The 27,243-nt window shown below is 38.4% G+C and overlaps 1 protein-coding gene across 1 annotated transcript in view; it reads left to right on the top strand.

Moving 5' to 3' along the window:
- ST6GALNAC3 (ST6 N-acetylgalactosaminide alpha-2,6-sialyltransferase 3) overlaps positions 1-27,243 on the top strand; it is a 236,268-nt gene that overhangs the window by 96,569 nt on the left and 112,456 nt on the right. The window contains exon 3 of the mRNA XM_039711497.1: positions 22,363-22,557. Coding sequence (XP_039567431.1) covers positions 22,363-22,557 — 195 coding nt within the window. The remainder of the gene's footprint in view (positions 1-22,362; positions 22,558-27,243) is intronic.

The following is a 27,243-nucleotide window of genomic DNA, read 5'->3' as shown; positions in this document are numbered from 1 at the left end:
AGAACAGTTGTCTCCAGTGAATTTTCTCTGTTTTTCTTTCGTTAATTAAATATTCAGCATTGTAGCATCCTCATTTCTCATTTGTTTGAACTGGATCAGCTTCCAATCTCAGAACATTTTGTTGCACCAATTCACTCTAATCACACTGCTGCCTTGAGCATGTATTTAATCGCATCCCTGGGAATAGAAGCTGTGTAGCTCTAGCCATGTGCGTTGTACATCCCCAAATTCCAGAACTTTGTTGTTGTGGTTGTTTTGTTTTGTAGGTTTTGTTTTGTTTTCTTCCTCTCCACCCCATCCCTGGCTTTTTGTGTAAGCCTCCCATGCACCTGAACCTTGTGGAGTGTATTTTGCTCTTCATCTCTAATGAGATGCCAGCATAGCAAGGTTGTCTGACAAGATACATTTTTGTCTACTTCCCAGTTTGTAACTTTCACCATTGATATAAAAATAAAGCAGTCCAATTAAGATCTGTGACTTACTGTAGCTGTAGTATATGCACCTTTCAACCTCTCATTTAGTTAATGGAATTAAAAAACCTCAGTTTTTTCTTAAGCTTGAACTGAATTCTTTTAAGTGATGAAAAGCAGAAATAGTTCAATTGGTGTAAATACATCGCATTAGCTGGAGTGTGTGAGAGAAGCTGAGGCTCTGTCAGTGCAGTGTGGCTGTAGAACCATTGTCATATGTGAATTAACAAATACTTGCATTTTCCAGCTTGGTTGCATTAAATCATCATCTGAAGTGAATTTGAGGTAAATGTGTAAAATGGCACTCAGGGTTCTTCTGACTTGAGCTGGTCATGTCCGATGAGCTGCTGAAAGAAATTTAGTTTCTTTACAACACTGCTGATATTTGAATAAGCAAGTTTTTCTCTGTGTGTGGTGATCTCATGTGCCCTTTATCCTCTTTATACTCTCCTGCTCCCCTGCTCTCTCTTTCTGTACTCTGGACATGCAAGATGGCAAATGATCTGTCAAGTCTGCAGCTTTGTGCATGTACTGGCCAGCCAGCAAAATGTCAAGTAGAATGTTGAATAGCTGAGTTGTGCCTATCTGACCTCAAGTGTGGGTGCTGCTGGTTTTTTCTCTTGGGAATTTAATTAAGTCTGAGATAAAAGACCAGCCTAGCATTCTTTATCATTTTGTCAAAATTTGCAAGAGTATAGTAACTATGGGCAGAAAGGAGGGATAGCAGACAGATAAGTTACATTCAAATTATAACAAGAAAACCATTCTGTCTGCAACCAATAATAAGCCCCCCACTGCCCCAAACCCCCAATATTAGTATGTTTTCAGTAGTGATTTCTTATATTAAAGGTGTTTACTGCATGTAGTTCTTACTTTTCATCTAACAGTAAACTACTTTATGCTTATATGCTTCCAACAAATGGAATTAAAATTGTGTAACATGCACTCATTTTTGGCAACAGTTCAAGAAAAATTCTTTTTTACTTGGAAGGATTAAATTCTCTCTTAGTTGCTTTAAAATGTTCTGCTGGCCATGCTGCTTAATATAGTTACAACTGTGAATCCCCACATGGTCCTGGATTTGTTATAGAATTTACTAAAGCAAGCAGGATCCAGAATTAGAGTATTTCAGCCTACTTTATTAAATAAGTCTCTAAGGATCATTGCAGTTACATTGTACTTAAGTGCTACCAAAAAAAATTATTTGACACTCAGAGTTGGATCCTGTCTTACTGTTCCTATGAAATTAAGACTGTCAGGAAATGCCTGGGAAGAACAGGTGGAGCTATGATAGAGCAAGGATGTTCTTTGTTATCCTCAAGTTTGAAGTTAAATAAGAAAAATCCATACTTTAGAAACTGTTCAGTCTGTCCTTATTTATCATGTATTTTAAAACTGTGCTGTGCAAGCCCACAAGGAAATAACTGGAGGAACAGTCACCACTGAAGTTTATACAGCCATGCTTATGTGCCTGTTTATCTGTCTGTCCAGTCCTCTGCTTCAAGTAACTTCTGCATTTCCTGGTCATCTCAGAGCTACTCACATTCCTCTAAGTTTTGTGAGAAACAGCTGCTTTCTCACAAAACTTCCAATGGAAGTGGAGGATCCAGAGCAAGCTCCCAGGCTGAGGAAAGGCAGGCAAAGCTGAGCTGTAATACGCACTCTACATACTCTGCCCTGCAGCAGCTGCCAGTTCATCAATGCATATGTAATTGGTTAATAACTGCAGTGTATGTGGTCTCTGGCTTGGGGAGAGTGTCTTAGAGGACATATTTTCATTATTTCCATTATTCATGGAACATCTTGTAGTGCTAAATGATATACAAGCAGCAGGAAGATGGAAAACTCATCTCTGTTTGATCATAAACTGCAGAAACCTCCAGGGACTAATGAGTGTATTGCTGCTTTGTGCTCTCACCGAGGCCCAATGACAAACAGAGCGTCCACAGCCAGATGCAGATGAGAAATCATCCATCTGTACTCTGACTATCTTTGATCTGACATTACAATTAGGTAATTGCAAAAGGTGAGCAGTGTATTTGGGCATTCACGTGCACACGCATACGAGGGTATCTCAGCTCTGGTACTTGTTTCTTTAATTTAAAATCCACAAGAAACTGTAAGGATGTCTTACTTCCATTAGTAACGTTATCATTGCCGTTATATTCTGGACAAATGCACTGCTTGTAGTGATATGAAATCTTTCCCCTGAGACTCTCATGTTTAAATATCCTCATTTTGTTTGAAATAAGAGCCACTTTAAGTTTCATTTTTCCTTTACTTCTGCCTCCTTCAGATGTTAAAGAATAAGGTATCATATTAATTCTGCTTGTAGGAATTCATTCCACTCTCATAGGACCATAAATGCCTTGTAAACTGCATGTGTTGGGGGTGGGGGCATCCTCCTTTGTTCTCTTTGTCACTGTGTACCAAACGGTTCTACTCCCAGAGAATGGAACCTTATGCCTATAATATTTTTATCGTGCTATCTATAAAAGACAAGCCATGAAAACAGTGCACCAGGAAGATACAAGATCAGAATAAGTTGTTTTACAATTGTTTTACAGCAGTCAGTTGTTTTGCAGCAGCAGTGTGCTGCTATCCTATGACTTTTAGGTCTGTTTTCCAGCTCTCCTACCACTTTCACTTATGTTGAAAAATGACCCAGGGAACAAACCTGTATGGTCAGCTCTGGATGATCAAAGCAGGAGAAAAATCAAAGAAAAAGCAATGAGGACATGAGTTTAAAAGAAAAGGATGGAAGGAGAGAGGTATGGATAATGAGTTTCTTAACCTCATCTGCAAGTGCCAGTTTCAGATTTCTTTATACTGAGCAGTAAAAGTGGGTTATCAGCAATATGTGACTTTTACTGGAACAGTCTCTGGTGAGCTCAGATGAATCTCAGAAGTTAGGAAACATTTTCTGGTTCTTTCCACAAATTTAGGATCATATTTCTATAGTGGCTGCTTGCTGCACCTGCAGATTCCTACAGACAAGCAGACTCCTGGAGTCACTGTGTGCTGCCGGGGGAGCCTGGACAGAGACTGATCTTGGCCCCCTGCAGGTAGTGCTGTTCGAGAGCTTTCCGAATGAATGACTTGGACTCAGCACTGGAAGGGATGCTGAGCAAGCAGACCATACAAAACTGGACGAGCTGTTGACTCCCTTGAAAGCAGGGAGGCCCTGCAGAGAGACCATAACAAAGGTCTGGGCAATCACTAACCATATGAGGTTCAACAGGGAAAGGTGCTGGATTCTACACCTGGGATGGCGCAACTCCGGGTGAGTGGACAGACTGGGGAATGAGGGGCTGGAGAGCAGTGCCATGGAAAAGGACCTGGGGTCAATGGCAAGTTGAACATGAGCCAGCAGTGCCCTGGCAGCTGGGAGGGCCAGGAGTGTCCTGGGGACATCAGGCACAGCATCACCAGCGGGGCAAGGGAGGGATTGTCCCGCCCTGCTCTGCACTGGGGCGACCTCACCTCGAGTGCTGGGGGCAGCTTTGGGTGCCTCAGTATAAGAAAGACATTGAACTATTAGAGAGTGCCCAAAGAAGGACGTGAGGATGGTGAAGGGCCTGAGGGGAGCTGTGTGAGGGCCGGCTGCTGTCACTTTGTTTGTTCAGCCTGGGGGAGAGGAGACTGAGGGGAGGCCTCAGTGCAGGTAGAACGTTCTCCTGAGGGGAAGAGGAGGGGCAGACACTGATCTCTTCTCTGTGGTGACCAGTGACACAACCTGAGGGAATGGCCCGCAGTTGGGCCTGGGGAGGTTTAGGTTGGATGTTGGAAAAAGATTCCTTGCCCAGTGGGTGGCTGGGCACTGGAACAGGCTCCCCAGGGCAGTGGTCACAGCACCAACCTGACCGAGCTCAATAAGTATTTGGACAATGCTCTCTGGGATATGGTGTGACTCTTGGAAATGGTATTTTGCGGGGCCAGGAGCTGGACTTTATGATCTTTCTGGGTCCGTTCCACCTCAACATGCTCTCTGATTCTGTGATTTCTTCTCAAAAAGAAACTGTGCAACAAATAAAAGGCATTTTCAGGTACTTTTGTCTCTTTATGTTGCTTGCTCTCCATTCATCTCTTGGTGCCTCATGCTTAATAGCCTTGCTAATAAAAAAAGAAAATCAATTTCACTTTGCTAGATTTCCCAGAGAGATAGCAGAAAGTGTTATTGGTGGAATTTATTCTTGAAACTTTGTTATAAAAGAACTCCAGACTTTACTGAGTGCTGCACTGAATACTTCTTACAGGGGATTGAGGGCCATGCTGTGAGGTCCTTTTTCCTGTGACTCTCTGGTGCAAACATTTCATTTGAATTCAGCACATTTAGCATCAGCTAAATAGTTCATCAGAAATACACAGTATTTCCCTGAGAAAAAGTGTTCTTGCTTGGTGCTGTAAAATGTCATAAAATTACAGCTTAGGCAGTGGTATTTATCATGTTGTGTTGCTCAATGTGTGCTATGTAGGAGTTGAACTAGGGATACAAGGGAAGGTTCTTTTCCTTTGTTCCAGCCTTTCCTTGTTTAGTCACAGTATTATAAGTGTACATCTAGTCAGTTTGATCTTTCCTGAAGCCTTGGAAGCATGGTTTGAGGTTTCTCGGTTCAGTGATCTGCTTTTGTTCTGCACGGTGTCAGTGTTAAAAGCTTAGATGTTATGAAACAACACGTACAGCAGAACAGCACTTCCCATCCACCCCTGCTTACAGGGTGTTCTGGAAGTCTCTGTGCATGGGAAACTGTTCTGTCCTCTTTTCAGTTTTTGAAACAAAACATTTTGGTAGTTTCTCAGTATATTCTAGAGATTTTACAGGTAAGAGCTCCATCTGTCAAGATGCAAAACATTTTACAATATATTAGACAATTCAGTGTGACGTGGTTTATCAGAAAACACAAGGATTAATTTGTTAAGAATTTACACGTGAATACAAGATTCTAATCTAGATTACTTCCCATTCCTTGTTCGGTGGATATTGCTATTCTACCATAAAGACCTTCTAATTAAATTTTTAAACCTGAGACTGGGGAATCAGATATGTGTTTGGAAGACATCTAATCCAAAATCTGTAGAAATTGATTTGTCATGATGGAAGGGTGAGGAAAAGTAGCAAAGTCATGCTTAAGTTTTGTATTTGTCTTCCTTGCTGTATGTATTTACTGCTAGCTACTGGTTAGGGTTAAATATTTGCCCAAGGCCATACAGTTTTCCAGCAGAATAGGTGACAAATTAAATGCCTTGTGAGATATGTTCTTTAAACAAGGCTCCATTATTTGAGTGGCACAGTCCCTCTCACCTTGAACTTTTAAAATTCAGAAATTTTTACTTGTATCCACTTCTAGCTTGTGGTCATGTTAAGCAGTAATACAGGCTGTATATAACAACAGCAATCTACTTGGATCTTTTTTTCTCTTCTCCCTTCTTGCAGCCCTGCAGGGTGTTGGGGTTTCCATAAGATGATGTATTCCTAGTTAGAATTTAAGTCTAGTGACTGCAAGTTCAAGGTTCGCATCTGCTCAGAATAATAATCCTGGACTATTGGCCATTAATTATTCTCTTACAAAAGCTTTGCAAGCAAGTATCACGGGTCAGGATGATTTAAACTTCCTTGAAATTAATCTAATTAATAGATAATTTTACCATTGTACTTTCAAAAAGATGATAAAGTTCAACAATAATGGACTCTACTATGGATTTTTTAAATCTATTAATATCATTATAGATCAAATTTGGTGATCAAATTAAATCAGAGATGGGTATTAAAAACCTTTGATGAAATAGTAATTTTTAAAAGTCTCATTCCAGGACTGTTGTAATGTGCTGCTTAGGAGGAATGAATTAAATTAATCAAACCGAACTTATTCATTATTAGACAACAGCATAATAAAAAAAAGGGAAAAAAAAAATTAAATTTTGCTTTCTTAGTGGTGTCACTACCTTACCTGGTTTGATGTTTAGATAAAGTAATTGGCACATTTTGAACTGCTTTGCATTTTGAAGTTGTGCCTTAGTGGACTATTATTGTATCATTTCTTTCCCTCCGATGCCATTTTTAATGGGCTTTTAGTTCAGCTTATTGAGCAAATCATTTACCCCTGTATAATAGAATAACAGCATTTTTCCCCAGTCAGCACTGTTGCCTGCTGTAGTCTGCTTTTGCTGCAGGTGGCAAAAGGAGTCTTTTAAGGTCTTAGTTTTTTTCATGGTGCAGATTTGATTCTCTGATTTAGCTTGTGTGCCATGACTGGGTTTGGTGGGGTTTTTGCCTCACGGTTGATTTGTCAAAACCTCTCTGATTTTCCTTCCTCCTTGGTCTCTGTGCAGTAAAATAGTCCAGCAATTTATCCATTATTTTCCTATGTATTAATATCACATGTCTATATCTCTCTTGTGTTCAGGGAAGACAGAGAAAACTCAGAGAACTTTAACCAGCACAGAGCTTTGCTACAAGTTTTTGTATTCTTTGGATCACCAAAGGAATCACTTTGGGTGTACAAGAGAAGCTGCTTACTTCTCCATTTCTGTGCGTGTCCAGTAACAACAAGAAAAGACAGATGTGAAAGATGAGCAGCAAATATCTTCCTGTACTTACTGTTATTTTATCACCCCCAGTTTTATGATATCACAAAATCTCTTTTTCCTTTCACTTTAAAGGCTTGTGTCAGCTGCTGTCTCTTTGAGGTGACAGGACGAGGCTTTTAGGAGATGACAGCTTTAGTGTAGAAAGGCTGAAGGGTGAAATTAAATGTTTGTAGCCCTAGTAGCTGACTTCATCCTCTAACACTTCTACTCTTCACTGGACAACACATGACGTGGTTGGTACAATCTTGGTCAAAATTGGAGAAGCGAAATCATTTAGCATCAAACTTTCTCTTAGCTCTGTTTAAAACCATAGTGAAGTGTGTGAAGTGAGCTGGCTGTGGCAGGTTTTCTGCCATGGTACAGCCTGGGCACAGTGTGTTTCCTTGAGACACTTCCACAGTGTTTGAGTTAAGGCTGACCATTGCAAACTGTTTTTACAGTAGTATCTAAAGGCTTAAATATAGATTGAGATGCTGTTTTCAAGACACATGTCTGTAACTTCCCTGTCAGAAAGTGGAGAGTGCTTTCCAAAAATCTGACCCTAAGCCCAACAGCGCCTATTATTCTAGCTGCTGCAGTCTTTTCTGTCCTGCCTGGCATGACGGACACCATTTGTGAAAGTTGTTTTGTAAAAGCTTTGTGGAGGTCATTTGTCTCCTCCAGCTGATACCAAAGTTAAAGTAACAGAGGACCCTATGGATGTTCTGCAATGTGTAAAAAAAAAAAAAGTCAATTAGACAAGCCCTAAAAAAACAGCATCAAGCAACCATGGTGCTTGACATACTGACAGCTCATTAGCTAGAAGCAAATGACTTAGGACTCATTATAGGCATGCTGATCACTCACAAAATTATCAGAAATCTAAATAAAATTGAACCATGAAATGCCTTCAGTCAGGGAAGTTTTGTAGCTGAGCACACAGAGGGAGGTCCCTTTTGGAAGATTGAGTTTACTGCCTATGGTCAAGGAGGATAACTTGAAGACAGAAGAGCAGAGCTTGAGGAGCTGATGTGTCTGGAGAATGAGGGACCTACTTTGTATGTCTGAAGAGTTTGGTTTAATTACCTTGCTAAATCCAGTTGAGAGAAGATATATCAAAGGTCTGTTTCTGAGAATGGACAGGACCAATTAGATACATTAAATGCAGTCTGTTTAGAAAATTGCTTCTAATCTAGAGACAGCTCATTTAAATTAGTACTTTTTAGGTGAATACTTCTGAAAAGGTGGTGCCCCAGTAACCCCCAAAGCACCTTCTTTCACTGTAGTGTTGTGAACTCCCAAAGTGCCCTCTGCTTGTCACAGAGGGCACTTTGCACGGCCTAAGTGGAACAATACTTTCTTTTTCTTTAACACAGCTCCAATCAGAACATCTGGATCTCAGTACTAAAGTCTTAAAGCTATTAACAGGGCTGAAATATAGCAGCACATGACCATCACAGCAACCACAGGAGCAAGTGTCATAACAGAGAAACAAAAGCCAAACCACTACAGGAAAAAGGGGCACATACACTGGCTGCTCTGCAGAGGACTCTGGTCCCAGAAAGAGAGAGGCTATTTAGTAGGATAAAAAAAAGAATTATTACAAGATGAAAGATCATGTTCTCAGAGGGAATTTAGCATGGAATTAGTCAACTAGACAGATTACTATGTATAAATGAAGAGCAGTTAAGTACAAGGTTCTTAAAAACAGTTATGAAAGTAGAAACTGACAGGGAATTTTAACTGAAATGGAAAGTTGAGGCATAACTGCAAAAGGAAGGGGTTAAAGAATTAAATATTGCAGTTCCTTTAAGTAATTAAAATAGGAAAATTTGACAACAGTATTGTGGGGTAGTAAGCTGCTGAAGTAGAGTCACTATCTGGCAAAATAAGGAGTACTGTGTGACTTTTTGGAGGAATAGAGTATCTAAGCATAGTCAGAGGGTATAAAATTAGATGTTGTGGTACTCAGTGAGGTAGTAGCTTTCAGACAAAGGGAAATGGAGTAAGACAGGCTGAAATTTGAGCAGTGACATTTGTGGTGAATGCTGAATAACTAAGAATGAGAAATTGAAAATATCAGGATTTAATGTCTTGGAACATTAACATCCGAAGTTGGATTTTCTAGGAATTAAGTTGTGGGAGTCCCAACAGACCTAAGGTTTCAACCAATTAAATCTATTTTTCAGTGCTCTGGGATTAGTTACATGTGCAGAAGCAAGGAAATTGCAGATAAATATTCTTATTACTCATATATTGTTGTTTTAATGAAAAAAGTACCAAAAAAAATCTAACAAAAAAGGAAGGGCATCTTTAATTTTGGCATCTAAAATCAAATGATAAATGATCAGCTGATTAGTGATGTGCCTTTTGTTCTTGTAACTTCTTCAGTAATATGTAAATGTCACATTATATAACACTGAAATGGTTGAACCTGGAAATGAAATACATTAGGATGCATCTTTGTGTTCCTCCCCTGACTGGTGGACAACTTGTCTCATTAATCTGTATAGTGGTGTTAATTTAAACAAACAGCATTATTTGTTGAGATTTATGGCTAGAATACTTAGAGGTTCACTGAGGAAATCTCATGCTGTTTTATTTTCAGAGCAACAGGATAGATTTTATGGCTCTTAGTGACTGGAACATATCATAAACTCTTAAAACTTGTAATGACTGTACAAACTACTACAGACCCAAGTGTTCTGACAGAGAATGTGGGCACAATGAAAGATGGCCAGTGGCCTGTGGCCACAGGGCAGTGGGATGTTATGTCCTATGCAAATTCCTTCTTGTGTTGGTAACTGCTGCCTATCCAGCACTGGGGTAAAGGTGGAGATAAAAACTGATAAAAGTGAAGACCTGTGAGAGGAATAATGGAAAACTCTGAAAAAAGATGAAACAGTAAATGGTAGAGTAACATTCCTGCATTCATGACACGTGTTTTTTGAATATTGTAGATGTTGAAGTGTCTGGGATCTGTTCTCAGAAATAACTGAGTGTGATTCTGATTTTAAATGAACTTTAGGAAAACTCACCTTTGCCTAGTACTTCCAAAGGGTCATGGAGGGCATTACTTAATCTCAGTAGTGTCTCTGGCTGGAAAGGCAAAAACCCTTCTGTAACCTCTGAGACACTGTGATGAGTTCATTAAGGTTTTGGTGGCCTTATTCTACTGGTGTAGACCAGATTGGTGTCTAAGATAATTGAAAATATATGGCCTCAGGGCTATTAGTGTGTGGGAGAGATTAATATCCTACAGAAGGGTTGTGGGCAGAACCTGCTTCCTTGCACCAGCTGCAAAAATAAAGATGAGGACTTGTTCATATCCGGGCCAAGGCTTGCAGAGCTGGCACCTTGGGAAGTTCCCCTGTGGCTGTAAGCTGTGGAGGTGCAGTACTGGGTCCCACAGACATCAGCAAGAACATTCACAAGCTGGGTTTGGTGACACCAGACTTAGCTCAAGTGGGAGTTGAGGGATCCTGAGTTTGCAAATTGAGTAACTCATACACAAAGGCCCTGGGAAAGAATTAAAACAATTATATTTCTCTTACTGTTCCTGTTCAAATTTAATTGTGCTTCTGACTTTCTCTTGCTCTCCTTTGAATCAATTAGAGATATCTTTATATGAAGGAGGGACAGAATTCCACAGCTGGCTTGCTTTGGTGAAAGTAGCTGGATATGCTGTCAATGAACCAAGTACCTGGACAGTAGATTATGTCTTTATTATGTTTTACACAAAAATGAAACTTAACTTGAATGTTTTGGGGGTTTGTAGTACTTTTGTTCGTTTCTTGCATGCAGATGAGTAGAATGTGTATGCAGGGATCCAGGGGTTTGAAATAATTTCTGACCCATGGCAGTCTCTATATGTTTGATGGACTGAAGGATGGAAAACTGTGCAAGGTGCTTTTTCATTGTGTTGCATTTCTTCCATCAAAATGTTCTAGATCAGCTCTGATAGGGTGGCCAGGAGTGGTTTCTTTTATGTTTAAGAAAGCTACAAATAGGATATATTTGCATTTCCACGTGTAGCCCTTTCATTTTTTAATATAGAATTATGTCCAAATGTGTTTTTATCTAAGCCTTATTAGACAGAGATTGATAATCTTCTGTATGAATTTTTCATGGGGTTTTTCTTGTGCATATGCTGGTTCAATGATGCATTTTCATATGAAACACATAAAGCTTTTTAAAGCAAAAATAAAAGCACAGAAAATCCAAATCAGTTCAATTACACTTGCAGATTAAAATCAAGCTGTAATACATATCTATTGTATTGAAATGCTAACTCTATGAATTTTTGATCTATTTTAAAAATGTAAAACTTGGATTTGATTAGATTAGCTGTGGAGTAATCTACACTGAATAAATCTGTCTTCCTTTCATGTGATTTGTCAGTGTTTGTAGTGGGTTTGTACACATTGCTTTCGCCATTATTTTCCAGGCAATAAAAGCAGCCATGCAGAAAAGCCACACATAAATGTCAGAAAACAGAGATATTTTGTTGCATTCCAAGGGCTTTGAAGGTCAAGTTCAATTCAGTTAGCTCACCCAGTGTGAGAGGAGTGTGATACGATGATGGAATGTGTGTTTGGGTAGGATATATATGTTACTGTCCCTGTACTGTTCTATCAGGATAACAGATCAGTGAGAGATTAAACTTTACTGCTTGGGAGAATGTCCTTTGGAAAACTATCATTTTTTATGATTTTCTCTAGCTCCTATTGAGATGCTGTGCAGAAATAATGAATCCAAAGAATTTACAGCTTTTATCACAATGGAGATTGACTCCTGATTGTGGCTTTTGGGTGCTTTTCCACTGCAGGTATTCCATTCAACTACATGTATTCACAAAATAAGTCTCAGGTCATGGGATTTCATGGTAAACATGAAATTGTGTTTTACCTCCTTCTGATGAAAAGAGGTTTGTGAAAAACAGTTTCCTAATTCCTAGAAGGGAGAGGTCAGCACAAAAGACAAAGTTTTCCCACTCTAAGGAATCTGTTCTGTCAAGTCCCATTGCAGCTCAGTGCTGTGTGGTTACTTCCCCTTCCATGCCCCACATTTTTTTCTTTTTATAAAGAGAAGACATGATCAATAAAGCTCATAATTAAATTGAAGGCATTACCTTGATCAGTGCTTTTATTGAGTTTCAGTGCCCTGATTTGAGGAGCTCCCCAGTCAATGGAGGGATATGTCATCAACTGCTTGTGCAGTATGTGAGCAATCATTGTTTTGTAACTGCAGTGCTGCATTATCTTAGCTATCTGGAAAGTCTCCTTTGTGGTGGCTTCTGATAGCCTCTTGCTCATGTTATCCAAGGATGAATAATGAACAGACTCCTACCTTTAGAAGGAATACAATTGTATTAAGTGGGCAAGAAATTTTGTTTAATTTCCTGCTGCTTTGCAACATCTTCCCATGACTGTATGAGCAGGGTCAGATCACGTCAGTGAAAGAAATCTCTCTGCCAAAAATGTACAGGTCATTTGCCCCTCTGTGTTGGTACTGACACTACATTGCTCAGTGCAGCCCCTCCTCAAAAAGATGTAAATTGTAGGCCTGCCTCCTGTTTTTCATTGGGATCATAAAATAGCTGGATGCGCTGCTAGGAGCATGCAGTGTTTAATGCAGTTGATGTGTATCCTAGATGAAAAGCTCTGTTCTGCAGTGCTGTGATAATGATGTCATCATTAATGTTTCCTATACAAGTGCCTGGCTGGGTTCTGCTCCAAACACACCCCCTTAATCCCCTCCCTATTCCATGTGTGTCCTGTGGCATATTGCTCTTGTGCTCGAACATGCATTCTTTAGAATGGACCCTAATATGACCACCCCAGCAAATCCCACATCCTTCATGTGCCTCCTTTGCTGAAAGATTTGGTTGAAGGTCTGTAAGCCACAGGAATAGTTTAAAGTCTTGCTTCAGAGAGGATTCTGCCATGCTGGTGTCCTGATTTTGGGGTTTTTTTTTTTTTGTTTGGTTTGGTTTGGTTTCCCCAACCCCTTTTTCTAAGCTTCCAATTAAGAAAACAGCGCACAGAAAAGAACAAGAATTAAGCAAGGAAAGTGTTTTTTCCCCTCACTAGAAGTAGCATGCTCCCAGCTATATGGCAGAAAATTTCAAATTCCCATTACAAAATAGCTGATCTCAGCCCAGCCTTTTCTGTAATTAGGTCATGCTTTTGATTGGCTATAAATGGTTACGCCTGTTGCAATGTTCCTCAACGTGCCAGGAGCAGACAATGCTTGGAGGCATTGAATAATACATTTTGCTTTTCTGATGACATGTGTGGCAGTTATGTATGGATGAAATAGGCTGGAACAGGTTTATCTGAAGTAAACAGTGAGATTTCCATGTCTGATGGAAAACAGATAAATTGCCAAAAGAATTTAGAGCCCAAGTTTTCCTTGCTTTGTGTGAAAGGCCATCCATACAGGCTGCTCTTGCCTCCTGCCAATCCAGGACAACATTCCTACAGCTGTCCTGGAGAGTCTTTCGGTCAAATGTAAAAGAAAAAAAAAGAAAAACGAAAAAAAGAGAAGAGACTACAAAAGATTTCCTGCAGCCTGGCTGAAGTGCATCATCTCTCATGTCTGCTTAAGAACAGCTTCTTTCCAATTCACAGTTACCCTCCTTTTTTTCTTATGAAGACCAGTGTGTAAAAAGTTCTTTTTCTCCTTTCTGAACTTGGACCTTTGCCTGATGAAGGAGATGTCTGTCACTTCAATATTTTTATATTTCAGAACAAAGCCAGCCTTTTATTCAGCTGAACCTTAAAGAGCCCACATGGCTCCTCACACCAGACAGGCTTTGCATCCCTGTCTCTGGAGCAAGGCATTCACCTGCATTGTGTTAGGGTGCCCTGGCTGGCTGCGGGTGCAAGGCTAAAATCAGTAATGACCCCCTGCTTCTGTTTTCTTTTCATGCTTATGAACAGCAGGGGCATTGCAGAGACTGGCAGAGAGAACATCCAGAGGAACTTTCCAAAAGTGCTGTCAGCCCAAAGAATAGTGTGGGATGAGGCTGGTGTGAAGGGCCAGAGCAAGAGTCCTGCCAAGTAACAGGCTGGGCAAGATCTCCTCTGTCTCCCAGTGTTAAATGGCTTTTAGAAGGAAGCAGAGGCATAGTGTCAATTCTTTGTTAATTTCAGCAATTTGTTAAGTCCAGCGTGGCAGTCAGGGATCTTTACAGAAGAAAATTCAATGGAGAAAGTCTGGGCTTGTCCAGATGGTGGTAGGCAATTGCAATTCATTTGTGTGAATTTCTGGTTATGCAGTTTTTGCTGTGTAGCATAAACTTTCCCCCACAGGCAGAAGTGAGCTGCAGGCAAGTGAAGGTTTCCAGCAAAAGACATTTTCTTCACAGATGTGCAGCCTGAGAATGTGGTGTTGTTACAACATTTTATTTACTTTCATTTCTTCTGCCTCTGGGCTGCTGTCAAGTGTTTAATTTTATTTGTCTGATTATTTTCTTTCTTATCTAGAAGTTGGTACTTCCAGAGGTTACATCCCAGTGTAGTGTTTACTAAACATGTAGGTATGTGATTAACATCCATTCCTGCTGCTGCATACCAATCACACTAATGATTTTACTGCTGCGAGCAAAAATTGAATTTTTTCTCACTTTCACTTTAGAAGCCATCACATTACCTTTCCTGTGAGTTTTTGAAACGAGAAATTGAGTATTTCTGGTATTTCATGTAGAATAGCAGAAAAATGCAGAAGACTTCTAATAACTACATCTTGTTTCAGATATAAAGATCTGCTGACCAGAAGTCTGCTGGTATTTTATTGTCTTCTAAGAATCTTTCTTGATATATTTGTGGGGCTTTTTGCTGTTGTTTTTCTGCTGGTTTATACATTTTTTAGTCTATTTCTGATTGCAAGAATGAAGTTTTTGAAGGGGATTTTCATGAAAATGTTGGCAGCTATAGAGTGCCTTTCAGAATGTTTGTGAAAATCCCTCAGTTACAGATTCAGTGTTAGGATGTGGCTGATCATGACTCTTTGCATGTTTCTATAGAGGAGAAAGAGAGGTCATCTAAGTGAGGTATATCTGGCAGGATAAGAGTTAATACTCACAGATGGGTGGTTTTTTTTCTTTGAACTTTTCTCAGCAGGTGAAAAATAGCTACAATCAGGTACTACTTCAATAAGTAGTAACAACCAACTGCCAGGTTGAAAGATCACAAATTCTCGTACCAGCAGTTCTATTATAGGGAGGCGTGTGTCAGCCTGTGTGTGTCGGAAAGCTTGCCAAGGTATTGATAAGAAGAGCTGGGCAATAATCCAGCACCAGTAAAAAAAAATATTTGAGAGCTGTACTGCAGAGGCTTTTCTTTTTTTCTTCTTTTTAATACTACTTTATCATGCAGAGACTACATTAGTGTTTATATAATATGCATCTGCAGCTACTGATGAAGTTCACCCTGGTTGTGAAGGACATCAGTGAATCAGTAACTGGAGTTTTAGATTAAATATTCTTAACAGATCTTATAGAATGAAAAATCAACAACCTTATTTAAAGTGTGCTTTGCTGCCATGGGGATTTTATGGGGATAGATCTTTTAAATTCCTGGGCAGCTTTCAGCTGCAGTGTAAAGTAAGTAGCAGGCTAGCCAAAGGCATGCCTTGCTCACAAGTTCAGGTTTCTTTGGTGGTGGTGTGACCTTGTGGTGTGTGAGACTGGGGCTGTGCTAATGATGTGCTTGTTCCTGGTGGAGAGGGGCTGCTGGCATGGGGAACCCTGGGCCAGGAGTAGACAGCTGAAGGAAGTACAGGTTCAGCTGTGAGCAAGGATAAAACAAAGAGCAGAACTATGGGATATGGGGAGCTCAAAGTGCTGGAAAGCCTGAAGGGATAAGAATATCTCCAGACAAATAAATGCTCCTTCTTATCAGGCTTATCACAAGTTTTGGCAAGAGGGAATAGTGACACAAAGTAATTGCTGAAATCTGAAGGGCTCAGAATCACTGGGGCTTTTCAAATGTCCTGAAATCTGGCCATGTTTTGCAATTTGAAGGGCTCAGAATCACTGGGGCTTTTCAAATGTGGTAGCTTCTTATGCATGATAGCATATGGAGGCCTTCAAACTGTGTCAACAATTACTCCTTGAAACTTGGAAGTTCTTCACCTTACATAATTTCATATTATTACCTAAATAAGAGTAAGTAAGTAAATAAAAGGTGTTTTTTTTATGAAAATGCTGTGTGTAAGAAACTTGTGCAGTTACCTGAGACTAATAAAAGGAGATTACATATAGGAGGATTATCTCTTATATAAGTTTTTAATACAGACTGCTGCTGTTACATCAATTATTTGGACTGTGCTGATTACTGTTTTGTTCATTGCTCAGGTCTTCCCCCAGTAAGCCTGAACCCACTCTGCACAGTTTTGGCTTTAATGAAAGATATGGTTGAATTTTTGAGCTGCTATGAACCTAGACACACCACCTGTGAATTGTGAATCATCATGAAAACTGAATTGAGTAACAAGTTTAACAAATGACAGCAACACAAGAGGCATAGTGAGCTGTGTTTTGAGAGCTCTTGAGCTGTCTTAGCCATAGAAAAGGCCAGAGCTCCTGCAGAGAAGATGTGCATAAGTTATGTGTCTTCTATTCATACCTGCTTAAACACCAGTCCTGATTCAAACATTCAGGATAAAACCCACATGTTTCTTTCATTGTAAGTACCTGTTTGTAGGTACACTGCATTTTAGTCCTGATTCAAAGTACCTTCTTACGAGAGACACATTCAGGATAAAACCCACATGTTTCTTTCATTGTAAGTACCTGTTTGTAGGTACACTGCATTTCTTGCATTACTTCTTCATCACTGAACTTCATTTTTGCTCTTATTTCTCAGCTTCCTGGCTGCTTGCATTCCAGTTTAGCAAAGATGTCCTTAAAAAAAAAAATTGATTTCATCCTGATTTTACTGGGTTTTGAACCAAACCAGATCTTACTGGTGATATAAACCCTACCAGCTTTGTTCTTCTCTCCTTCTGAGAGAGAACCACTGACAGCAATCTCCTGTGGAGTCTTTGAACATATTCAGGTTAACTTTCACTTCTGGAAGAGAAGAAAGCAAATTTTTAGCTACTGATTTTATGCAAATGATGCTTGACGCATGACTATTTCTAGAAGGATCTTTGCTATATATCTTACTCTCTTTGAAAACTTCTAGGACCCCTGCTTGACTATCTCTTCAGCAGCCCTGTTAGAGGGAGTTTCAGAACAAAAGAAATAGCTGGAAGACATGTTTTTTCCCAATACTGGTGGAATCAGTAAGGTACACTGAACTAGAGTGCTGAAAGAATTTCATTTAATGCTCTGTTGTAATAGAAAGTAGCTTTTAAATGGGATGCTCAAGACTATAAAAGAAAAAAATTAAATAAAAGGATTTTTTACATATAGTGGTCTACAAATTGAAACAAATTCAGTTGGTGTAGCCATTATTGTTTTCAATTGGTATTATACTTGAGTAAAAACTGAAACCCTGTATCAGTCCTATAATGAAAGTAGTATGATGTGCAGAGATATTAAAAAAGTGATCGAGTTACTCACTGTGTCTGTAAAGGCAGGTATTGTGAAAATAATACAATATTACTGCATATTGTGTCATCTAAGAGACCCAAAGCCCTCGCATAAGTCTTTACCTTTCATTTGTCCTTTCAAGCTCGGTGCTGCTGTGTATCTAAAAAATAAAAGAGAGCATGAGTACTGGAGAAAATCAATTTATGAAAAAAAGCTTATTTGTAATTACTGTTTGGGGCATGGCCCCGAGGGTTCTTTACTGGAATCTTCCATAATATCATGTTCAACTTTGTCTTTTAACAAATTCAGGCAGTTACTTGTGATAGAAACAATAAGCCTGAAAAACAAAATAGTTCTGGAATAAAAGTTTAGGAGTTGAGTAAAAATCTTCTGTTGAGTAAAAATCTTCTTCTGTTGAGTTCTTTGTGATCTTAGGGAAGTCGATTTCAACCTCAGTTTATGCACCTGTGAAAAGGGTTTTTACTGTGAAACTCACTAGGATGGGGATTTATTCCTGCTTGTGAAGTGGTTTGATAGTCTCTGCCATATAATACATGCCAAGTGGCAGGCTGCTGTGCTCTGGTTAGAAAGTAGAATAAAGATACTTAGTACAGGTCTCAGCAAAATTTACAACTTAAGAAATTATCTTCCTATGCTGAAAATATTTCCTTCCTCCCTCCCTCCTAGAGAACTGAATACAATACAAAAAATGTTTGTGGCTTACTATTCTGTCAGGCATTATTGAACTATAAAAAAATGATCTTGTCATCTCACACTTCTTAACAGATTATGAAAGAAAAATGACTAAAACTTGTTCAGACTGTCAAGTTCCTGCCAAACTGAAACTAATGAATCACCCTGGCACTGGTAATTAGCCAAAACTCGATGATATGAAGCGTATAAATAGTGCTAGGGACCATGTTGCCAAATATTTATATCCCTGAAAGTAGTTACTGTTTTGTTCCCATGAAGTTTTTAATTAAATTCTATCCAGCAGAGCAGTATGACACTCCTGGTTTTATTTCAATTCTTACTTTAACAACCTAGATATAAATTGAATGTGATTCATGCTTGCTAGTTATTGATTTTGATATACATACTAGACAGAATGAGCTTGGTGTCTGAGAAATAACTGACACCAGAAGTGGGATGGTGCTGTTGTGGGGATGGAGTAAAAAAAATTAGAAGAAACTATTTAGTCCTAGTGAGTGCTTTTGGGCCAGTGGGGTTTCAGGTATTGCAGTTCATGTACTCTGATCTCAACATGCTCCTCTTCTACCACCTTTTTTTTTTTTTTTTAACTGGGAATGAGCCTGTAGGTAGACTTAGTCTCATTAACTAAAGGTAAACTCCTTCATTCTTCTGCTGAAGGATCCTGTATTCATGAGAAGGGTAATTTTGTTCTTGCCACTGCCATCTAGGATAGTCACTATAGTGACTGAAATAAAATGTAACAAAGCTAATATACCATGCAAGTCATCCAGGTAAGAAACTCTTTAACATGTCTTGCTGTGTACCCCTCACTGAGTATGTGAAAAATGGGATACATTTAAAAGATGTTTATAACTGAATATACATTTCTTATGTAAATGTTGTCAATATCAAAATGCCTACATGAGGTTAGCTTAAAGAAAAAAGGATTTATTGAGATTTATGCATAGGATGTGTCCATGTTAGAGAAACATTTCTTTTGTTAAGAGACAATTTGCATTCATGAGAACTGAAAATTAAGAAGGAATAAGATTTGTTTCTCTTCAGACTTACTAATTAGTGTTGGTTAAGCTCTCCCAAATGATGGGATGTGTGAGTATTTAAAATGTTGATGCAGACAAATTTTGAGACAAATTACAATTTGGTATTCATCCTTGTATGTAGCTTCAGACTCCTCTGTCATATCCTAATGACATGTAGAATTTTTGGATTCTCAAATGCTAAATTTTAGGTTTTATCAGAGGACCAACAACAAAATCCATTTATCTGCAGTAAAGGAGATTTTACAAAAAGCAGTTAATGACAAATAGCACCTGGGTTTGGTTGTTTTGTTTGTTCTTTTAATGAGCAGGTAAAGAACATAGGGACTTAAGGGAATTAAATTACTTTTAGAAGTGCCCTGTAGAGTACTTGTGGCCACTGATCAGACTTCTTTACTTGGTGCTTTAAGAAGGCTGAAACTAGAAAAAGTATGTGCTTTGGTGTTTTTCAGTATTTTTACAGTGAAATTTACGGGGCCACTGAAATGCCAATTTGCAGTAGTCTTTCCCACAGAGAATGCCTATTGTTGGATCTCATGCCTTCAACAAAAATTGCAGTGGAACTGAATACTTAATACCAACATCCTTTGTACAAGCTGATAAGTAAACATTGTGTTTGCATATGGCTAGATTTTTTTTCCCAAAACAATTTGAATAGATGCCTTAATTCTGTTCTGTTGTACAAATTTCTTTCTCTCATTTGAATGTTCTTGTTAGTGCAAATTCTTTCTGGCTAAGCAACACACAGAGAAAAATCTTTGCTGTTTTCCTTTTCAAACAATATTTTCTTACATTAAAAAACCAACAGGCCACAATTTTTCTTTTACCTGGTAGTACAGTGCATTTAAAGAAAAGAAATATAAAAATCAGGTGGCTTTGTAGTGAAGGCCAAGAAATTTGGCTACACAATCTGAATTTTTCTCAGGGCAAGGGCTGTTTAGAACAACTCTTTTATGTGCTGATTTAAAGCTGATTTTCTGTTTTCAAGTTCAGAACAGATCTGCACAAAAAAAAGGAAGTAAAAGGTTGAATAAACCAGGAAGATAGGGTATGTGGAAATCAGGTAGTAGCATCATACAAGCAATCTTGCTTCCTGCTGTGGATATTTTGATTGAAACACGCTCATGTAGTGGAATGAGAGTCTAGATTCCCTTTTAAATATTTGCAATATTTTAGTTCTGATTTGCAATAAATAATATGACTAATCCATGCTCCCTCTCATTGCTTTATGATTATCACTTGCACTGCACATCTTGGCTGCTCTTAGCACTTACAAGGCTCTGATATATAGCTAAATGTTTCTGACTCCATCTGCTACAAAGAGAAGTGACACAGAAGTGCTCCCCAGCCATTTTATTGCAATTTAATGTAAATCTGTTATAATGCAGATGATGAAAAGTGCAGTGGCTTCCATGAATTCTGAGCGCTGCGATTGGGTTGTGGCTGCTGTGCTGCCCTCTGAAGATTTGCTGGGTTTAATTTTACATTGCACAGCCATTAGCTGGCTGAGGTTCCTCACTGAATCACACTGCCACAATACTTCTTCATCCTCCTCTTCCTTTTCTCCTCACAGTGACCTCCTCCACCCCAGTTTTCCAGCCCAGTCTCTCATTGCTTTTATCTTATAAATTGTAACCTCCCAGTACATCAGAACACAGAGCCATGCAATTGACCCCTGCAATGGATTATTTTGTTAACTCTTGTTTGTGGGAATATCATAACATCCCTTCCAGTTTGCTGTGGGCTCATTGTGATTCTCACTGTTATGCAAGGACAGATTAATCTTATCTGGTTGCAAGGAGAGCTTGTCTTTACCATGGCATCACATGTGATCTTATTGCCATCGTGTAAAATAAGTGGTGTTAAATGTGTTCTGTGCTGGTTAGTTGGGAATGAGCTGGTAAATGGGAATTGGGGTGGTCAGATTCTGTCATCCAGCATTAAGTGTTATAATACACTTATGTATAGGCCCTTAGGCAAATAATTTTTTCCCCCCTGTATTTTCTGTACATGTTACTGTTTACAATGATAGCATTACCTTCAGTAGAGTAATTAAACTGTGGCAAATTAGGTAAACCTGGAATGTAATTAAAGTACAGTAAAAACATGTGTAAATGATAATTGTTTCATTCCCATGGGGGAAATGTGAAAATAATCTTTTCGATAGTATCATATCTAGAATCTTTGCACATGCCAACTGACATGTTTGTCCTTAAGTAATTTGTCTAGAAGTAAATGACTGCAGTATTTACAAAAATAGCTAAAAAATAAGGAGAACATCCTACTTTCTCACAGGTTTTTCACCTGCAGACTGGGGAGTTACCCAGGGGAAAAGTTGTGATCTTTCTCTGGTTCCATTCTCCAGTTCAACTGACTGGCTGAGCTAGAGGTGGAAAGGGAGGACTAATTACAGGCTTCAGATTGCTTGAATTATTAACAATGGAGATTGTCTTGTCCGAAATAATAATGCCTTACTTGGTTAATTAATGAATCTGGAATAAGGCAGAATGCGGTTCTGACTTCACCACATTATTTAAAGTTACAACATGAATTCTGTTGCATGGAATGATCTGTAGGGATGGTAATCTTAGCAGTAAACTTTGTGTGATGTCACTGCAGGTGGCATTTTCCTTTTGTGTGTTGTCATCCCTAGAAAACTGATGATTTTGAGTGAAGACTTTGGTGTGGATGTTTACATAAAATCTCTATTCCAAATGCAAATAAAATTTAAAGTTGATAGATGTTTTTTGAACCTTTAAAAAGGTGCTTTTTTTTTGTGAGCAAAACTGACTCATTTGCAACCAGTTCTAAAAGAAACTCTGCAAACCTCTGAAATGCAAATTTATTGAAATAAAACAATCCAGTCACCTGTCTCCTTGTGCTCCTGCAGCAAGGTGACTACCAAAGGAATAATTTCACGTAAAGCTTTCTCAAGTGTTTTTCCTTCATCCTCCAATTGAAGATATGTATTTTTTTATTAAAACTGACTCCCAATTTTAATAATTTAATTCCTTTCTTCTTTTCATTACAGAGAAAGTCCATTGTTGCCGTGAGTTTCGTTGCAGCATTCCTCTGTCTGATCATCGTTCGTCTCACAAATGAAGTAAATTTCCCTTTGATCCTAAACTGCTTTGGACAAACCAGAGTCAAGTGGATCCCATTTTCTAATGGCCAAAGGCAGCCTCTGAAAACTCATTATGGATATATAAATGTAAAGACACAAGAGGTAAGACCTGGCTCTAACAATCTGGCCAAATGGAGCAGTAGGTTTCTTTTTCTCTGATCCCATCTAATGCTTTTTTGCAACCTGCCCATTGTAAAAACTGAACAAGGGTGTTTCTGAGCAAAGTGGCTATTTTGGAAGTCTGATGCCACTTAAATGAGCTTTGACATTTTTAAAATTTCTGTCATGTTTGCAGTGGAGAGAGCAGTGAACTGACCTCAAAATCACCCTTTATTGAGTGAAAACTTGTTTATACAAACAAGAAAATCTTTCAGCTTAATTTCAATCCTTCAATCCCTCTAATGCAAAAGGGAATTTTCTTGTGTTTGTTGTAATAAGGTCCTAAAAATGTTTCATTTTGCTTGGGCTTCCCATAGAAGAAGTAGATTACTTTTGTTTGTATGGGCATGAAAGAGGAAAAGAGAGTGGTATGTGAAATGAGCATATGTGAGTCTAGTGAATGTATAAAGCTAGAGGTTTACTGGATTTTTCTGGAAGAATTGCATTAATACTTGATAGCTACTTCAAAACTAGGTATGTATTTGCATTCTGTACTTTAAAACTCACCGATATGTATCTGCTTTGCAAAATACTTGCTGTGTGATGAAAATACATGTCTGATGAAATTAGGTTTTATAGGGACTCCTGCTTTAAAGTGTCTTAGTTGTCAAAATTTCTAGCACCACTCTTGGGTTTTGGTGGTGGTGGTGCATTTTCTTCAGACTTTTCCTCTCTCTTTGTAACATTTGTAAATCGGAGTCTTTCAAAATAAGGTAACATAAAAATGGAACTCTTTCTATAGTTTGTGATCAGTTACAGCACTGTCAGTCATGAGAAACACTATTAGACTTCCATTAACTCCTAGGTTTTTTTTCCTATAAAATTGCAGTTATTAATGAGTGAAATTCATTCACATAACAGCTTTATAGAGAATGAAAATACTTCACCACTTCAATATATTTAGTCCTGTAAGTCTATTGGACTAGTTAGTTATCTTACCTTTGGTGAGTTAAATGTGACAGTCAGAATGAGAGAGAGGCAATTTTTAGGAGGCAGCTCCTTTTAAACATATATAGCTTTTAATCATTGTTCCTGTAAGATTGAGCACTATTTTGGAGGACAAAGTAAGTTATCTGTAAAACAGAAAATAGACAAGCACCTGAAAGGAGAACTGTGCAGCTGTGAATCGTAGTCCCAGTGAAAGGAATGGGAGGTGCTGTTGAGCTCAGAGGGGTTAAGGCTTCATCCAGCATCCTCATCCCTCAGAAATGGTAGGGCAGCATGTTCTGCATGTCCTGGGGTTGTTGCCATTCTGGCAGGTGTGGAATCTGAATGAGGCAGAGCTGCCATGGTCACTTGATCACTATCAGCCTGAACTGATAACTGCAGAGGAGAGGAGCATGCTAATCCATTTTTATTCACCATTGCCTTCATCAGAGGTTAGAAGTAGTTTGTGAGGGCCTTAATTCATTCTTAAATTTGATAACACGCTTGGAAGTTCTAACAGTAAATGGAAATGAATGTCCTGAAAGCTGGTGACCGGTATCGATTTGTAGCACATTTGTCTCAATTTGGCTTGGGTCATGAAGGACTCCTTAAACTTAGTAAATTTTAGTTGTTTTCCCTGTTGTATTTGCAGATTACATTAATATTTGTTAATTAAAATGATAATGAAGAACCTGAACGTGGTTTGTTAATTGTAAATGCACTAACTTTTGACTTAATTATTCCCTGTGTGGGGGAACTTTTGTTGTGATGCTCACATGAAAAGCTTTCACATAGCTCATGTTCGTAACTCACACTCATAGCTTTCTCAGACTGTGATTTTTAGAACACATATTACTTGGTCAAATAGGCATTTGTATACTATTTGTATTAATATAGCCATAAAACCCTCAATTATTAGTTTATTGTGTCAAATACATTGGATTTCTGCTCATTTCATAAAGTTATATATTTTCTAGGTTTTTTTGTGCTGCTGTGGTATGTAAGATAAGCAGAAAAGTCTACTCTGTGAGACAGGCTAATGCTCCAAATAGATGTGGCCAAGTTTTTTGCAAAATGGGACACATGGTGTCTTGTCAAGGACCAAATGGTGTGAGGCAACAGTACCACAATGGATTATCAGAAAATAAAGTGATGGAAGGGAAGATAGGAGGGAAGGCTTTTAGAGATGTGAATTTTGGCTTTTTCTCTTCTTTTATATTGAAGAAATATTTTTACAGAATTCTTTGAATGAATTCCTTGTTGAATGTGCTCATATTCTCCTAGAGTGTCTTTTGAATCCTGCCACCCACTGGTGTCTCCTGCTGTCTGATAGCACTCCCTCCTGTTCCTCAGCCACTTCTAACATCCTTCTTCTTTTCTCCACATTTGTTCTCTGTTCTCCTTTACCTGTTCCTCTCAGGCTGCACTCCAAGGTCTGGCTGCATGCCAACTCCTTAGTGTACTTAAAAGTGCAAGGCCAACAAACCAGAGGAATTAGGATATTTTGCCACCAACCCAGTCAGTCATCTGAAGTGACAGGAAGCTAGAAAATCTAGAATGAATTACTTCTCTGCCTTTCCTGTCTCTCTATTGCATACTTACTTTCTGAAGAAAAAGGAAAATCAAACCAAACTAAAAAAGGCCCAACCCCCCAAACTTTTCCATAGCAATGAAAGTTTAAGTTAGGAGGAGCTGGTTTTTTTGGGGGTAGGACTGAGTGAGATGAGACTTGAAAAATCTTATGAGATGATGTAAAATCAATTACTTGGTTAAAATGGTAGTGATTAATAATTTGTATTTAAAAGATCAAGAAATATGATGATGTGAACATTAGTGTTTATCTCAAGTAAAAAACAATGATGTGGCTGTTACTAGATATGATCAGAATAATGCTGTAAAGACATTTTTCAAGGGTGTTGTGTATTTGACTTGACACTGTAGTATTGTGGAATTTTTATTATTAAAAAGTGAAAAAAAATACTAAAACTAGATGTATTGGGGTATTTAATATAAAATGCAAAGAGAGACGTAACTTAATCCACAATTAAGGCTGTACATAATACAGGGTTGTTGCTATGGTTTCCTTGATTTGTAGCCATAGCAACAGCTTTGGGAAAACTGTCTTTATGTACAGTAAATATATTAGATTTGAAATACAAATAGATGTGAAGTGTTGTATATACTGGGCCACTATGTCTAGACACATTATAGTTTCTCTTTGGAGATATTTCTGAAATAGGGAGTTCTTCACCTAGAAAATTTGCATCCAGAGCCCACTCTCACTCCCCTCAGCAGGAGAAGATCTTGTAGAAGCCTTCCATGATGTGATCTCTTTTCCCTTTTCAATGTCCACATCCAAGGTGACTCCTTGAGATTTGTGGGAAGCTGTGCTGCCTGTTTTGCAATATTGCTGTCTCTCTCAGTACATGAATGTTGACCTTTCAGTGGGAAGGAGGTGTATGAACAAGATGACCTTTCTTTCCCTTATTTCCTCCACTTTGTGCCTATGGATTTTTGGTGGGAGGTCCCATGAAATCTGTCTTTAGGAAATGTCATGCCTATCATGTGTTAGTTATTTTTATCCTATTCCTGGTGATTTTTTTTCACAGAAAATATTAATTTGATACAACTCCACGGTGGTTACCCAATTGAAATCTATTGGAATAAACTTCACACCCCCACCCACATCAAGCTGATGTAATGACTCTTTTTTGTATATCAAAAATGGGGAAGCAGATAAAAAGAAGCAGGTAGAGAAAATATAACCTTCCTTCTTCTTTCATACCACTCCTACTCTACAAAGAGTTCTGGCAAAATTAATGAACATCATGTATTTAAATTGCAGCATTATGACATCAATTTAAAATCCATTAGCAGTTTGAAACTTTATGCTAGGCAAGTCTAATAGTGTTCTTGGATATTTGATTGTGCTTCCTGAAAGGTGAATATTGAATAGATTTTTACTCTACCATCAGTATTAAAATAATATAGCATTTTCCTACATGCGTAAAATCTGAAATATAGCTGCAATAACACTTGAAGCATAATTATAAAAGTATATTCAAGTACTGAACAAAGATTAAAACTGTTCTTGGAAAAGGGTAAGTTCTGAGATGACCTAAAATCCCTGCATTAAACTGCAGCTGTGAGATCTAATGGCTTCCTCTGAAATGAATTCTGAGGGACCAAAGAGCCTTTGTGTTGTGAACGTTGAAGAATCCTGCATTACAGTGATGAGCACTCGATAAAAGGAATGTGCATTGTAGCACTTAAGACTTTTTAAAAATCCTGTCATAACTGAAAAACTCACCAGTATTGTACTGATATTGAAGAAATACATTTGGATCATATTATCCCATACCATCTTGTCCCTAATCTGAACAGACCTAGGTACAAGCATTGATTGTTCACCACTTGTGGCACACACAGCCACAAACATAGGTGACTGGACTGCCTAAATCTGGTTCCTTTTTTTTTTCCTTTTTGCCAGAAGTTCTGTAGTAGAACTTGGCTTAAATGAATGGAGGTTTCCACAAATGAAATATCTCAGATATGAATATTAACAGGAGTCTACAGACCTTATGTATGTTTGTATTGTCCTTTTTACTATTTTTTTTAAAGCACAATAAATTTAGTAGACTTAAAAATTACCTGAAATGTAGAGGAAAATTAACATAACATGCAGAAATATGGGCTGTGGTC

The sequence above is a fragment of the Passer montanus genome, unplaced genomic scaffold (assembly GCF_014805655.1).
Source record: "Passer montanus isolate IOZ18808 unplaced genomic scaffold, ASM1480565v1 scaffold25, whole genome shotgun sequence".
Taxonomy (NCBI): domain Eukaryota; kingdom Metazoa; phylum Chordata; class Aves; order Passeriformes; family Passeridae; genus Passer; species Passer montanus.
Note: the sequence above shows the minus strand (reverse complement) of the source record. Positions and strands in the feature narration are given on the sequence as shown.